Source organism: Malaclemys terrapin, chromosome 2 (assembly GCF_027887155.1).
Source record: "Malaclemys terrapin pileata isolate rMalTer1 chromosome 2, rMalTer1.hap1, whole genome shotgun sequence".
In the NCBI taxonomy this organism is placed as follows: Eukaryota; Metazoa; Chordata; order Testudines; family Emydidae; genus Malaclemys; species Malaclemys terrapin.
The window spans coordinates 45,371,238-45,388,508 of record NC_071506.1 but is presented as its reverse complement, the minus strand read 5'-3'; the positions used below and the strand labels follow the sequence as shown (position 1 = coordinate 45,388,508).

At 44.1% G+C, this 17,271-nt stretch overlaps 1 protein-coding gene across 1 annotated transcript in view; it reads left to right on the top strand.

Moving 5' to 3' along the window:
* NECAB1 (N-terminal EF-hand calcium binding protein 1) overlaps positions 1 to 17,271 on the top strand; it is a 128,722-nt gene that overhangs the window by 35,328 nt on the left and 76,123 nt on the right. Inside the window, exon 3 of the mRNA XM_054016602.1 lies at positions 1,051 to 1,159. Within this exon, the coding sequence (XP_053872577.1) occupies positions 1,051 to 1,159 (109 nt within the window). The remainder of the gene's footprint in view (positions 1 to 1,050; positions 1,160 to 17,271) is intronic.

Sequence of the window (17,271 nt, the reverse complement as noted above, 5' to 3'; positions counted from 1 at the left end):
ATTATTCAGTCTACAATTTAGTCACATTGTCAGGAGCAGAGTTGTGAAGTTCATGGAGAGGTTCCTAGTGCAGGTCCTACAGAATATTCTACCGAAGCTCTCAGCCCTCTTTACATTCAGGTGCCTTTGTAGACATCCACAGAATGGGATGCAACTAAGAGTTCAACTACTAACAGCAAGATTTTGACAGAAAAATATACACGATGGCAGGAGATTTTCTTGCCAGGTAATGTTTGCAGGAGCAGTATTAGAAGTAGAACTTTTCTATGGATGCCCAGGGTCCAGAAAGACCTGCAAAACTTAGACCTAAATTAAGTCAGTTTACTGATGTCTACTTTACGATGTCTGCTACAGGCAATATCTCACAGATACAGACAGACAGGAGTTGGCTATTTTCTGTGCTTCCAAGATATTCTATGAGCAAGAGAATGTCTTGAGATTCTTTCCAGTACATTCTTGAGAATGGCACTTACCCTTTTTTAGGTTTCAACCAAAGGTAGTGAGGTGAAGAGTTCTACATGACCTGCCAGTTTGCAAATTACTTAGAGAAAGGTGGCTGGGCATCATTCTTCAATAAAGCTTTCCTAACACTAATGCAAAAACTAGAATTTCTTCTGTCTTATGATGGGACCCAGAGCTGCAATTACATTTGCCATTCCCCAAATAAACTATATAGATATAAATGGGAGAAAAGGTGCTACTCTCAGGGGCAGACAATAAATGGGTAGTACCCTTCTCTCCATGGCTTAAAACACTTGTGTTAAATTTTGCAGGGAGGATTACATAAATACTATGTTACATTATGTAATCAATTGCTTTTACCTGTCTGCAAAGGTTGATTGACAGATATACTACTATTATTGATGCATTTAATTTAATACTCACTACGTGGCCTGAACACAATCTGTTATCAAGTTTCCAAATAAATTTAATCTAAACATCTAGTCCCATGATTCTATTTTTTTAAATCTCCTGTTCAGATTAATTAAATTAAAGGAGACAACAAACTGTATCGTAGCTAATGATGTTTTGATTTCTTCTTGGTTTCAGATGATGGCAAACTGTCTTTTGAGGAATTCAAAGCCTACTTTGCTGATGGAGTCCTGAGTGGAGAAGAATTGCACGAGGTTTTTCACACCATTGATACACACAATACTGAGTAAGTATCCTCGGCTTACAACCAAGCGCTACATTTTGTATTTGTAAAAAGTTTAATTTTGGCAAAAAAAAGTAAGCTGTTTTTATACAAGAGAGTTGTTTCAGGGAAATTATAATGCTCAATTATGTACTCAGGTAAGAGCAAAACTTCTCGTCAGCTGATCATCTACATATGTTTAAGTGTCCAAACATTCAGAAATACAGGCTTGTAGAATGTGGTGTGGGCTTCAGACACTTTGTACGTCCTCTCATGAGGGCAGGTGGAATCAGGGAAAGGGAAGAGATGCTGTGGTCCTTTCCAGCTCTCAGGCTGGAGTAGCTTTGTTAAAACAGCTACACAGCTGCAGGGTGAGAGGGTAGATTACTGCCCTCACAGAATGAATTGGGTGTTGAGCAGAAAGTTTGCCCCCAAGTAATTAGCATGAAACCATCATAGAAAGTAGTAAGCAAACGTTACCACCTGATGATTGTTTGATGCGCTGTAGGAAATGGATTGATGTCTTCATTCATGTTTCTTGGAAATTACAAAACTCACATTACATTTCAGAGTGGCTGACTTGTTGGCAGGGTTAGCAGAAGCTGAGGGTTGAAGGGTATAGAGAGAGAATCAACTCCTTGTCCCAAGCATCTCTCTCTCTGCAGTGGGTTAATGCAACTGCCAGGCCACTGGGGGGAAATTGTATCACTCCTCCCCATATGGTATGCAGTCTTTGTATAGACTAAAGAACAGTCAAAAAAAAGTTCCATAAAAAATAATTGAAAGTTTGGATTTTTTTCAACTAATTCCAAGTATAAACTACCGTATATACTTGTTCATAAGCCGAATTTTTTTAGTAAAAAAGGGAAGCACCAGAGAAAGGGGTCGGCTTATGAACGGGTATAGAGAGGGAGAGGTGGGATACAGCCCCTCCCGCCCAACAGAGGGAGCAAGGAGAGGCAGCACAGCCAGCAGAGCCAGAAGGGAAGAGGCGGGGCCAGAGTCTCTCCGCTTCTGGCCACGCTGCTCTCCCCCCAGCCTCCGAAGCAGATGCAGCTCCGGGGCTGGCAGGCTGCAGCCGTGCCACTCGGCCCCGCCCCCCAGAGCAGGCTCTGGCCGCGCCGCCCAGCCCACCGGAGCACGCTGCGGCCGTGCCTCTTGGTCTGGCCTGCTGGAGCAGGCTGCAGCCATACTGCCCAGCCTGCCGGAGCAGCTCCAGCCAGGCCAGAGACATCCTCCCCTGGCCCTCCCCAGAGAAGGTGGGAAGGGATGAGATGGGGAGAGTGTGGGGGTCACGGGATAGGGGTGGGGTCATGTGGGTGGTGGTCACAGGTGTTACTCCCCTGGCCCCCAGCTTCTCCCCCCCAAAAACATTTCCCCACCAGTTGCTGTCCCGGCCCGCCAGGGTAAGCAGCTGGCGTGCTGGGACACTGTTTACTTAGGTTTACCTCCGTGCCTGCGGACGCTCGAGGTAAACAAACCATCTCGGCCTGCCAGCAGCTTATCCTGGAGCCAAAGTTTGCTGACCCCTGAATTATAGGATCAGCTTATGAATGGGTCATAAAAATGTTCCATTTTTACTTATCCATCTTTGGGGGGGGGGCGGATAATAAACGAACCGGCTTATGATCGAGTATCTATGGTAGTTTACTAGCTAATCAGAACAGTACTTGGCTAATCTGCATGCTGCATGATTCACACACACAAATCTGGCGGCCTCCTCCCACTTCGCAGCAAAGACAGGGAAGCAGACCACTGTAGGGGGACCATTACCGGTACTAAGACATTACATAAACATAATATAGCACAGTTACTAGCCATACGTAGATGACACTGTAGCTGTCAAAAGACATAGACAAAGTATTTTTGTGATGCATCATCCTTGCTTTGATTCATAGCAGCCCATCATACAGAGTCCACAGCAGGTACTCTTTTGACATTAACTCCCCAAATCCCCCAAGCCCAACATTTAATTGGTGGTTCTATCCTTGTGAAGAGATTGACTTTCACTCCTACTGATAAGTGGTCACATTCAGTAATTCAGTGGGTCTCCCAGTTATTGGTATGAATTAGCAAGGTGTATCTAATACTGATACCAATCTAGTACCTTTCATGTGGACTACATTCAGTTTGGGTGCCATTTCTGTGGTCCAAAAGCTACTGAAGTGATGGTATTTATTACCTTTGGTTCCTAACAGGTTATAAAGCCATCCCATTTGCACCAATCATTATTGGCTTTTTGGTTCTGTTTAGAAACAGTGCGAACTCAGCAGATCAGTTTGCTTGTCTCAGTAGTACTTACTGGTATAGATGAAGACACTAATGCAGGAACTGACATTAACTCTATTGTGCATGAAGTTTCTGATCTCATGCACCGCCAGTCCCTGCTGCTGCCTCAGTTTCTCTCCTTCCACAGGGTATCTGGTCCCAGGTCACTCTCCTAGGCCTCTCCTATAGCTTTCCTAGCCCCTAGTCTCCCTATCTCTGATGAAGCAGGCTCCCTCTTATGATGATAGCCCAGGGCTTTCTAGGTGAAACCTAGTCACCTGACCCAACTGTTGTCAGTTGTTGGCTGCATGTGTGTTCTCTCTGCGTGCTGCACTGGCTCTGGCCAGATAGCCCATACAGCAGACCTTGATCAAACTGCCCAAGAAGACCACAGACTCAGTGCAGTAGCAAAGGTCAACCAGGTTTATTGCCAATAAAGCACAATATTAGTCCCCTGTGTGTGCTACAGAGACACACTCAATACATGTATGCCTGTGACAATGGACTCAGCTCAGTGAAGGACTTTCTGCTTCCCCCTCGGCTGGACAAAGACACCCCCTCTGCGACCTGTCTTTTATACACTGATACAAGAAGTTACGTACGGCCCCTCTGACATGGTTAGTTACCACTTTTACCCTTGTACCTGTTGATTTGATCAAAACATGTCTATCCATCACCTGTCATCCTGACCTTATCTTTAAGAGAGGTCAGCATGTCCCTGTACCATCTTCGGGGATTGTGTCTACACAACAACCCTGTATCAGGGTGTTTTGTTTCTAGCCTTCCTACTTGAATACTTAGCGCCTAGGAATGCTTGTGTTTTTACAATGCCAGCCCTGTTTTTGCCAAGTTCATGTATCACATAGTGCAGGGATTCTCAACCTTTTGCTTTCTGAGGCCCCCCCCCAACATGCTATTAAAAACTCCATGGCCCACCTGTGCCACAACTGTTTTTCTGCATATAAAAGCCAGGGCTGACGTTATGGGATAGCAAGCAGGGCAATTGCTCAGGCTTTGGCTTCGGCCCCGGGTGGTGGGGCTCAGGGCAGTGGGGCTTCGGCTTTCTGCCATGGGACCCAGTGAGTCTAACCCTGGGCCTGCTTGGCAGCCCCCCCGAAACCTGATTGCGGTCCCCCAGGGGGCTCCAGACCCCTTGTTGAGAACTGCTGACATAGTGAACCTGCAAGCAGGCATCTGCTTTGTAACAGGGCCTGACTTTTGCTCATAGCTTTGCTTTTGCTACCTTGGCTTTATATCAGCAGGACCTGACTTGGCCTTAGGCCTTTTACACCAGGCCTCATGTCTCCGGCTTTCTCTTTCTGGTACACCGACCACCTATCCAAACCCAAACCTATCACCTGAGAAATGGAAAGCTAGCCAGAGGTGAGACTGAGCCCAACTTCCCTGGAAGTTTTAGCTCAACCTCTAACAAAGGGCTTTGAAAGCTAGGTGGTAGAGTTTTGTAAGAAGCAACTCAGTTAATTTACTTTTTAATTAATTTTCAATCTGAATGGCATTGTTAAAATAATTGAGAGTCTTGTGGCACCTTAAAGACTAACAAATTTATTAGAGCATAAGCTTTCATGGGCTATGACTAAAGCTTCTCACAGAAAAAACATGTTCTTTAGCAAAGAAAACTAAAATAAAGCATAAGAAGTATTATGCATGCAAAATGTACATTCCAAGTCTGAATGTTAAATAAGCAGCTTCTAGGGAGAGAAACCTGAAAACTCTTTAAAATGCCCTAAGGATATTTGTTAACCTAATAAGACTTCTGTTCTTCTCCTCAATCATGTTCAATATTAACACGAATTCAAATCTTTAGTATTCAAGTTCTTTCTAGTCCAGGGATCGGCAACCTTTGGCACGCGGCTCGCCAGGGTAAGCACCCTGGCGGGCAAGGCCAGTTTGTTTACCTGCCGCATCTGCAGGTTCGGCCGATCGCAGCTCCCACTGGCAGCAGTTCGCCGTCCCAGGCCAATGGGGGCAGTGGGAAGTGGCGGCCAGCACATCCCTGGACCCGCGCCGCTACTATACAACATCTGTAAGGAATTTTAGACAGAGTTAATGAGTCATGGGTTGAAGTGCCAACAGCACGTGGGTAACACCCAACTCTATACTCCGTTGCATAAAACAAACAGCATCCACAATCTTTTTGCTTTCTCGGTGTTTAGGCAAAATTAGCACCTGCATGAAGACCAGTTGGTTAAAGCTTAACACAGGAAACTCTGGGAAGACATTGATAGGAAGAGGGAGGCACTTCAGAGAGCTTCCTTCCTCGACAACATTCTCCTCTCTTGAGGGCATCTGCCCTCAAAATACGTCAGTCCACAACCAAGTAGCCATAGATGCAAAAAACATGCATTTCCTCTGTGAATGGCCCAAAGATTGCATGCCGTCTGATCAGACCTGGCCACACCATTCATGCATTTTTGATCGCTAGGCTTGATTAGTGCCACTCATTATATTTAGGAATGAAGCCATGTGCCCTGAAAAACTCCAGTTGGTACAACACAAAATGGCCTTTCACCCTAGCAATACAGGTTGCTATGAGTACACCGGTCTGCTGCTCCACCCTCCATACTGTCTCCACTGAATACAGAGTCCAGTTCAAGGTCTCTGTCCTAATATTCAAAGCCCTCCCTAGAACTGGCCCTAGTTATCTGAGAGATCACTTCTGCCTCCATGACCACAACAGCTATGTTCTACAGGCACCGTGGAACTGTTGAACAATATGGGAAAGCTTGTCAGTATAAGAGAAGAAACATCTGATGAACTTTCATGGTGAGATCACTCCTGCAAGATATCAGAATGACAATGGCCCTCACCAGGTGTAGAACGGAATGGGAAAACTCATTTTCTAAGCTTAGCCTTCCTTTGAGAAGTTCTTCACATAGACAAACATATAGTGTGTTCACATGTAAACCTTAAACCTCTCTCTCACTCACACACACACACACACACACACACACACACACACACACAAGCTATTGATCCTACAGGCTGGGAAGAAAGAGAGAGATCCATATTTCTGTTTTTAAATTCTTGGGAGATGCTCTGCTACTACGATTATGCGGTTTGTTTAAGCTGCCACATACTCTTCTATACACACACCAATGCTGTTCAACAAGCTATAGACCATTTTTTGTTTCAATTGTCTTAATTAATGCACCACCACCACCGTTCCCACTATTAGTCAATAAAGGAGAAAATGCAATGTGAGCTGGTTATGCTCAAATATAGGAGGACATGATGTAGCAAGCCAAATTTTCCTAATATAACCAAAGTGCTCAATATTTATAATCCTCAAAGCAAAAAGCAGCACAAATCCATCTCAATGAATAATTAGGGATTTTGTGCATGTTAAATAGGCATTATTTGTTTTGTGAATAAAAAGCTCATTTCTTAAATGTGAAGATTCAGACTGAGAGATAAACTTGATTTTACAAACGTGAACCAAAACTAAAATGTAATTCTATTCATACTGACTAGCAAACTAGGTGGGATATCACATGCATCTGCTTAGCAGATTAAGCTCCTTCAGACAGAGTTCCAACCCTGTTCTTCAGAATCATCCCTTCTTGTACACTCCTCCAGCACCTGACGTTCCTTACATAGAATTTAAATGTGACTTTTCACTAAAGCAGTCTTGTTTTGCAGTAATCCTTGTCTGGACTCAGCAGGGGGCTGAGTCCTTTTGATGGGCTACTGAATTGGACTGATCCTTTTCATTGTACAGTATTTGATTTCTAAGAAAAGTGGCTATTACTTCCATGTCTGACTTTGCTTTTCATTCTTGTGAAACAGAAATATAATGCACAAGTGAACTTACTTTTTACCAAAGGTAAAGGTCTGGAGAATGTGTGGAAATAATAGGCAGAATATTGTGACTTGGTTATCAGGAAAGAAGAACTTGTGACAGCACTAATAGTTGGGATTTTAAATAAGGAACATTTTAAAATGCTACAATTGATATCTGAGAACGGGCAGTGCAATTGGTACAGCCATCTGGATTACTGAAATGTAAATCACCCAGCAAGAACGTAGTGGAAAGCATGGTGTACGAAGTGGCCAGGAAAACACTTCCATGGGAAATATGTGAGGATATGTTGGGTTGTTTGTTTTGTTTTTTTAATTGGCCACATTTGTCCAGGCCTTTTGCTCAACTTGATGGCATTTTTGCATTTGTCTGTCTTCATGTATGTGTAACCCCTACCCGCTTGGCATGGCACTCTGTCCCCCTCTAGTGGTGGCTAGGCAAGCTAGAGACCGATGAGCCTGCTACAGGCTTGATTAAGAGAGAACTATCTTTTAGCTCAGGAAATAGAGGCCCATGCATTAAGCTCAACAGATCCCAGATTTGATCCCTGCTGCTGACAACCCACACAGGGGTGTTGGCATTATATAAGTATTATGTGACAAATTTTGAATGCTGCATCTGATCAATTCCAACATTTCAGGGAACAGTCCAGGCACCAGTGGCGGGAACCCTATTGATTTTGGGGAAAATCAGAAAACTCAAAGGAAGAAAATCTAGGACACATGGATCCTGCCATCTGTTTAGCACAGCCACCACTTCAAACACCTCTCAATTGTCTATAGACCAAAGAACTGGTTGATGGCACTGTGACATTCCCCTGGTGTTCTCTGGACCGGTGATCTGCTAGGTCACTCCAATCCTCAACTCTGGGAGCCAGTTTTATCCTGCTCTGCTGTGAGAACCCCCACTCCCGGGCTGTTCACACACAGCCTCTAGAATGCAAGCTGCTCCCAGCTATTTGAGTGAGCACTTTTGGCCAGCCGCTGCTTGGATTGTGCAACTGAATGACACTAGCCAATATCTCCAGTCCCAGACACAACCCTAGGAGCCTCCATCTTGCAGTGTCCAGTAATGCCCGCTGGACACTGCAAGCTTATATGAGTTCATCAATTTAACAAAGAAATTGATATGTACCAGGCTTGTTATCCCAAGGGGAGTCTCTGACATGCTTCAAACCAAACACACTGTTCAGGTAGACTAAACAAACAAATTTATTAACTACAAAAGCTATATATTTAAGTGATTATAAGTCAAAGCACAACAAGTCAGATTTGGTCAAAAGAAATAAAAGCAAAACGCATTCTAAGTTGATCTTAACACTTTCAATGCCCTTACAAACTTGGATGCTTCTCACCACAGGCTGGCTGGTTGCCCTTCAGCCAGGCTCTTGCCTTTGAGCAGCACTTCAGTCATGCTGGTAGTGGTGTCTGTAGATGGAGGTGGAAGAGAGAGCGAGCATGGCAAACGTCTCTCCCTTTTATCATGTTCTTTCTTCCCTCTTGGCTTTGACCCCCCCCCCCTTTCAGAGTCAGGTGAGCATTACCTCATCATAGTCCCAAACTGACCAAGGGAAGGGGGGTGACTCACTCGAGAGTTCAACAGATCGTTTGTGGCTGCCTAGGCCAGTGTCCTGTGTTCCTGTGAAGCTGGGCCAGATTTGTCCCATACATGCCCTGATGAGGTGTGAACTGCCCCCTCTGCTCCTTGAGAGTTTTGCCTGGGCCTCTGCTACTGGAGAGTTTTTGCCTGGGCTTGTTTTAAGCCATGAGGACACATTTTCAGCCTCATAACTTTGTACATGAAATTACAACCTATAATATTACTATAACAACAATGCTCAGTGCATTGTGAGCCTGCCGAAGACACCCGACATGACAAACTGCATTGGATACCACACAATCACTTTATAAGGATGAACATGGGGGTGCAGGGTATTCCCCTGAGGCACAGAGTGTCACAGCTAGCCACTAATGCCCTCCAGCATAACAGAACCTCTGCTTATTCTCCCAATAGACTTGGCATTTTGGCACCCTGAATGATTTATCTCCCAGACAAATAATGGTGGGAGGAGAAGGGGAGATGGGGGCATGCACACAGTCTCTGACATCGGGCAGAGAATGGGGGACCCTGGTATACTGGGAGGGGAGAATAGGGATGGGGCTGCAGCACGTAGTCACCAGCATGCAAGGGAGAATGGGGGACCGTGGTAAGGGAGGAGGAGGAGGAATGGGGGGCACACATAACCCCAGGCAGATGGGAGATTGGGGGGGAGTCGCTGAACTAGAACGGGAGGGGAGGATAGCACACAAAGAGCTTATGGAGGGGAATGGAGGAATCAAAAAAGCCTCCAGTGTGTGCAACAAACTCAGCCCACAGAAGCTATGAAGTGTGTACCCCCATAGAATCATAGAAAAGGACCATCTAATCCAGTCTCCGGCACTCAAGGCAGGACTAAGTTATCTAGACCATCCCTGACAGGTGTTTGTCTAATCTGCTCTTATAAACATAAAATGATGGAGATTCCATAACCTCCCTAGGCAATTTATTCCAGTGTTTAACCACCCTGAGAGTTGGTAAGTTTTTCCTAATGTCCAACCTAAACCTCCCTTGCTGCAATTTAAGCCCGTTGCTTCTTGTCCTATCCTCAGAGGTTAACAAGAACAATTTTTCTTCCTCCTCCTTGTAACAACCTTTTATGTACTTGAAAAACTGTTATGTCCCCTCTCAGTCTTCTCTTCTCCAGACTAAACAAACACAGTTTTTTCAATCTTCCCCCATAGGTCATGTTCTCTAGACCTTTAATCATTTTTGTTGCTCTCCTCTGAACTTTCTCCAATCTGTCCACATCTTTCCTGAAATGTGGTGCCCAAGACCGGACACAACACTCCAGTTGAGGCCATATCAACATGGAATAGAGTGGAAGAATTACTTCTCATGTCTTGCTTACAGCACTCCTGCTAATCCATCCCAGAATGACATTTGCTTTTTTTGCAACAGGGTTACAATGTTGACTCATATTTAGCTTGTAATCCACTATGACCCCCACACATGGGCGGTGGGTATTAAAGGCTGGGGCAGGTTAAGCCTTCCCTGCTCCATGCCGTGGCCCCGCACATGTTCCCCTGGGAGGCCCCACCCTCCTTGCCCCTCTACCCTGAAGTCATCTTGGGCTCAGCTTCAGCCAGCTGCCAGGAGCTTGGATCCACCGGCAGCCAGCAGCAGCGCTCGGGTTGGCCTGCAGGAGTGGGGAGGTGCAGGCCAGTGGCCTGGCCCAGTTCTCAGGGGGCTGGCAGCTTGGTTGGGTGCTGAGACCAGGCCGGCGCTCCAGGGGGCCAGGCCGGCACTCCGGGGGCTGGCAGCTTAGCCAGGCGCTGGGGGAGTGACGGGGTGGCCGGTATTGCTGGGGTGGGCGGGCTGGGGCTCCTCCGGCTGCAGGGTGGGCCTCGGGGTTCCAGCTTGCGGGGGGGGGGGACTGGCGGGCTAACCTCCCCAAAGGGGGGGTTCACGACCACCCATGCCCCCACATCCCTCTCCACAGTACTCCTTCCTAGACAGTCATTTACCATTTTGTATGTGTCAACTGTTTTTTCCTATGTGGAGTACTTTGCATTTGTCCTTATTGAATTTCATCCTATTTACTTCAGACCATTTATCCAGTTTGTCCAGAGCATTCTGAATTTTAATTCTATCCTCCAAAGCACTTGTAACCCCTCCCAACTTGATATCAGCCACAAACTTTATAAATGTACTCTCTATGCTGATAACTAGTCTCTGGGAACAGTTTTCCAACCAGTTTTACACTCACCTTATAGTAGCTCCATCTAGATTATATATCCATAGTTTCTTTTGAGACGATCATGCAAGATAGTTTCAAAAGCCTTACTAAAGTCAAGATATACCACATCTGCTGCTTCTCCCCCATCCACTTCCCCTTAGTGGGTATCAAGAAGTCAGGCAGGAGGGAGGGCTAATAAGGTTCCTTTTAAGAGTAAAAAGAACAGGAGTACTTGTGGTACTTGTGGAGACTAACAAATTTATTAGAACATAAGCTTTCGTGGGCTTTTAAGAGTGTGACTTTTTACCATAGTCACTTGACAGAACATACCCATAGCTAATACAAAAGTTTCAGTTTTGAAATAGTGATGAGGTTTTGTATTCTTACATGATACAATATTTTATGCCTGACTTTGCAGCTGGCAAGTATCAGACATTGCTTGATCTTTCATACCAATAGAAATGCAGAAAATTAATTTTTAGGGCTTTCCATAGACCCCTTTTGCCTTTGAAGACTCTCTCATCAGGAGACAGTATGATGGAGGCATGTGGCAACATGCCAGAAATCTGATTGGGTTAGTGAAGAGAAAGACAACTTGGACAATGCAGTATGAATGCTGAGTCCCTATTAATACAGTTTTCCAACCCAGAACACAAGTTCACGTGCATGAAGAAAACCAAAATGTCACTAATTAGCATCGCACACAATTGCTGAAAAGGGCAGGTTACATAAAATGTCTGATATTAACACATTGGCTCAGAAAAGGATCAAAGTATTCATTGAACCTTACAAAGTTTTGTTATGCAAGTGTAAGAATCATGTACATGTCAAACAGCCTTAAACCATCCATTGTGTGATGCCTCGCACTTGCAAATTATCCTAGAGAAGAAAATGAAATTCTTGATTTATGCTTATGGCTGCTAAGTAACTCAAAGCTGCAGTTCAGTAGGGAAGAATGAGAATAAAATTACTGTACCTAGGATACATCCAGCAAGTGAACATTTGATGGGCTGCCCAGAGGATTCAGGGGGCCTGGGGTCTTCGGTTGCGGGGGTCCTTCTGCTCCGGGTCTTCGGGGCACTTCGGCAGCGGGTCCCGGAGTGAGTGAAGGACCCGCTGCCAAACTGCCACCGAAGATCCAGAGCGGAAGGAGCCCCCGCCGCTGAATTGCCGCTGAAGACCCGGAGCAGAAGAAGCTCCAGGTCTTCGGCAGCGGGTCCTTCACTGTGTTCGGTGGCACTGAAGGACCTGCCGCCGAAGACCTGCCAAAAACTGTTGTGGGGGCCCCTGAAAACTCTTGTGTGGGGCCCAGGGCAAATTGCCCCACTTGCTCCCCTCCCCCCCTCTGGGCAGCCCTGCCTTTCAGATTCCCTCATGGGCACCTTTGCCGCATTAAACCAAGATGCAAGGCCTCTTTCATGGCCGCACGTTAGAATCACAGCTTGAGCAGTACCTCAGATATTAATTTCAGTCTGTTGGAATTTTAAAAGTTAACCCATTTACTCTGGGCCATCCAAGCCCTTCCTTGTCCCCAGTTTTCAAAGTTCCAAAACACACCGTTCTGAAAGCATGTCTTTTTGCCATAATAGTAGCTCTATGCACCACTGATTCATTAGGCCAGATTGTGATACATTTTCTTGGACACATTCTATGTACATATTTTCAGGCTGTCACTAATTCTGAGCCCTCAAACCCAGCCTTAATTTTATTGTAAATGACAAGGAGCCCATGCTTCCATCCAGTGGGAGTCTCTGAAATAGTTCTTGGTTACAGTGAATAATTTCTGGCGCTCATTACAAATGCAAATACTCCCGCTAGTGCCTTCTACACTTGCACAATAATTGTTCTAATAATGGCATCCTTGGGAAAAGTTGTCAGAAGATGACAAGAATATCTGTCAGGGTTACAAAATAAGAACTGCCATCAGACTGTAACCAGGTTTCTATGTTCATGATTGACAGGAGGACACAGTGTGATAACTGCATTACCCACAGCTGACTGAAATGGGCCAGTGGGTAATAATTCTTGAAGATTTATTTTAAAGATACTGGGCCACATTTTCAGCTCCACTCTGCTGTGCAAAAGGAACAGAAACTGCATGCAAATCCCCATGGGTGAAGAGCTGGCATAGCCAGCGTCGGAGCTACTCCGCTGCAGACATGGCATAGAAGTAGTGCTGGGGATATGTGATGGCAGGCACATGGACAAAGTACAGTGCTGCCCAGCTACCCCCACATAGTGAACAGTCACTTGGGGACCTTGCCAGTTGGAGCTATTGTAACTTATGCCTAGGCTACTCTAAACTATGTGAGGGATAGAGCAGAGTTGGGCAGAGAATCAAGAAGCCATAACCACCTTCCTGCCACTCCACTCTGTTGCACTGAGCGGATCTTGGACACAGCAGAGAATCTGTCCCTCTTTTAATTCTCATGAAAGGTACCAAATTAACATTCCTGATGATCCAATTCCTCTGTGTGATCACAAAAGAGACTTGGCAAACTTTTCCTCACTGTCTTTCTAATGTGCCCCAAACTTGCTCCATACTAAGACCGAGAGGATACGTCAGGCCTCTAACACTGGGCAAGTAGCAATGTGTCATGATCCAGCCCTCTGATCCTGTGGTCCACTCAATCTGCATTACCCTGGAGTTTAGTGTACTACACTTATTCAATACAATGGCATACAAATAACACAAGATGATAGTGACGCTGCCAGGCCTACAAAAAATGTGCAAGTTAGTGCCAGTTGTGAGGGTTACTGAATGTAAACTATAAAACTTCAATAGTTCAGCAAAACTTTAAGAATGGTCAATATTTATCCCTTACCTGGTTTTCCATCAAAATCAGAGAGTCCAGCTGAGTCCCATGCTGCTGCTGACATTCTGATTCCATATGCAAGAGGATTTACAACTGCCCAATAAAGTTAAAGGGAGAAAATATTGAACTCTCATCCTTTTTCCTCCCAAATAAAATATGGAAATAAGACAGGCTTTACGAAAGCAGCAGAATGGAACACAAACAGTCTCTCCAATTTGCTGAATTGCAGTTGATGGACAAATACTAACTTTTCCTTAAAATTTTATGGAACTGTTGAAAAGTTATATGTACATATTTAACAATCAACAACAAATAGAATGGAAAAAAGTATAATAAATGAGGTGATGCCACCTTTTAAAATTGGGTCATTTTGCTTAAACTTCACTTCAAGCATGAATTTTGCAGCAATATTCTCATCAACTCCCAGAACCAGAGATTAATATTTTATTCTGTTTGTCAATAGGGATTATAAACATTCAGATTATATATAGCATTGACCAGCTCTAAAACTAAGTGTGGAGGAAAAGGCAAGATGGTAATCAGGATGATCTGATTTTAAGGTCCAATATTTCATGAACCGCCAAAGCTATACACAATAATGTGGACATACAAGATGTCAAAGCTCATAATGTTTTGCGCAGCTCTGATGCTGATACAGCTTCTCTGAACGGGGTGCAAATAAAGCTGATTGGGAATTTTCTGTTGGAATGATTTTCCAAAGGAAAACGCAATTTCTGCAAATCTGAAATTTTGAAGAGGAAAATTTCAGTTTTGAAGAAAAGTTTTCAATTTTCCTCTGGGAAAAATCTAAACACAGTATTTTGCTTTGAGGCAGTTTTACCGAAATTGGAATATTTCATTTTGTTGTCCTGGCCCAAATGTTTTGAATCAGTTCAATAAAACATTAAACTACATTTTTCTATCAGCACATTGCATTGTGGGAGTTGTAGTTCAGGACCCCATTATTTCCACCAGGCCATGCTCCCAGGAAGACTGTATCTCCCATAATACAACATGGCTTTCCCTCCAACCAAGCTGTATGGTGCATCAGGAGAGTCATAAGACTCTAGGAGCATCAGTGAAGATATAGTCCTACCAGGGAGCATGGCCTATAGAGGAGAATGGAACATCAGGCTCCCAACCTACAACTCCCATGAGGCTCTGTGCCACTACTGAACAGTGCAATTTAATGTTAAACTGACTCAGACTGAAGCATTTCAGGTCAGTTCAATAAACCAAAACAAAACATTTCAAGTTCAGGAACACTGAAATGTTTTATTTCAATCAAAAATGTTGAAACAAAACATTTTGACACTTCCAGATAAAAAATGTCTAGAATTTCTGAACTGCAAAAAATTGTGAAATTTGAATTTTTTGTCCCCATTCGGGGGACAACTACTGGAATTTCCCCTGGGATAAAAATTCCAAATTCTGCTCAGCTCTACTTTCAGAAAAGATATAGATAGTCCTTGTTTCCCTCTTTGTGTTGGCTCTGTAGTCATTGTTGAGGACTTTACTTTTTTTCATATGTGCAGCCATTTTTTATAGTTCTCTTAAGGCTCTTATTAGCATCATAGATATATTTGGAGCTTTGATGACTAGACTGATGAAGTTTTATTTAGCATAGTCAGCTGCATAGTCATTGCATTCTTGTGAATCACCCTCTGGTGCAAGGGAGCAGTTTATAGTGTATATTTGGTTGTCTGAGTATTGTATATTATATTGTCTCAATTCATTATTCAGGACAATTTCATTCTCTGTTGTAACCACATCACACAGAGTGATAACTAATTATTCGAAGGCTACGTCTGCATAACAATAAGGGATACCTGCCCCAGAGTTCCCGCCACTACCACAATGAGCTTAGGATCATGAACATGAGGAAGAAACAGATGAGTCCAACTACCAGAATTAAACAATAATCCCCCACAGCAGAATGACTGCAGAACACAAAGAGATTTTAATAACTAAGCAATGAATTTCTAAATCCTTATTATGAGACTACAGTCATTGGTAGCGAAATGTCTAAATGACGCTGGCTCATGAAAATCTTTGAAATACTATTCAGAGCTTTCAATAAAGTCTGTTTATGTAATCCTCTTTACATCATTATGTCTACCTTGTGCATAACTGCTTCCTATAATGAGCAAATGTAAATTACATTTCCCTGTGCCAGCAAAACTCACTGCAGCCCATGGAGATCCTGAATGCAACTGCCCTGTGCTGGTTATCTGCTGGGCTGGAGGTAGCTTTAATCCCAACAAGATTCTGTGTGAGTTTAGGTGGTGGATATTCTAGAGTAGCACTGAATCAGTGCATTAGCCAGGCCCTCTTTGTGGGAAGCCCTCATAAAGGAGGAGCCAAGAACAGGTTGTAGTTACTTTGCACTGCCACATCTTGGATTCCTGGAGAGTCTGCCATCAGGGACCTCTGCCAGCACTTACCCTCACTGAATCTAGCTCAAGGGTAGACTGGTCTTCTATTGGATATTAGGTATGTTCAACTATGTAATGTGGGTGGGGAAGAGTATTCAAAAGAATACCTAAAATAGTCCTTAAAAATAACTTCATGATATTAGGCACAGAGGGTTTTAAGAGAGAAAGTCAGGCAGGTGAAAAATACTGTGTGTAACAGGCAGCAGAGATTCTGAAAATAATTGTGCTGATGTGTCAAGTATGCTCTCCACTATACACTGTGCCTAGTATGCTCATCACGAATCAGAATGACTGTAGTGTTGGAATCAGAATGCCAGTCATCTGGAAAATATTGTAAATAACATATGTTCAGCATTACCAGACTGGAGTCTACACTATGGCATTCCTTGGCATGTATACCAATGGGAACATTGAAAAGTTGTGCACTGCAAATCTGAGTTGTTATGTTGCAGACACAACCCTGTGCTGAGCATTTTCCACCTCTACCCCCCAATCTCCTCTAAGTCCCCAATTACTTACATGGGATTCTGCAGCTAGCTATGCCTTTTTGGGAAGAACAAAATGTTCCAGGTTTACTCATGCCTGTGCTGATTGAAGATACATATTATTAATGTTGATAGTATCTAACAATCACAGACATACAAAATTACAGGGACTCTGCCCTGAAGAGCCTACTGTTTAACTCGTCTGGACACAAAGGACAATGGGACTTCAATGGGTAGTAGGTACAATAGACAAGGAAGGATGGTACAGTGATTTGGGCACTAGTGTGATCCCTAGGTTTGATTCTGTGTCTGCCAGAGCCTTCCTGCTTGACCTTGGGCAAATCACTGTCTGGTTGTCTCTCATTTCCCCATCTGTAAAATGGGGATCATAGCACTTCCCAAACTCACAGGATTTTTGTGAGGCTAAATATACTCAGCGACTGTGAGGCACTTAGATAAGTACCTTAGATAGACGGAAACATCAATCAGTATAAAAGAAGTGAGGTTTAATGAGTGAGGTGCACATACACTGCACCT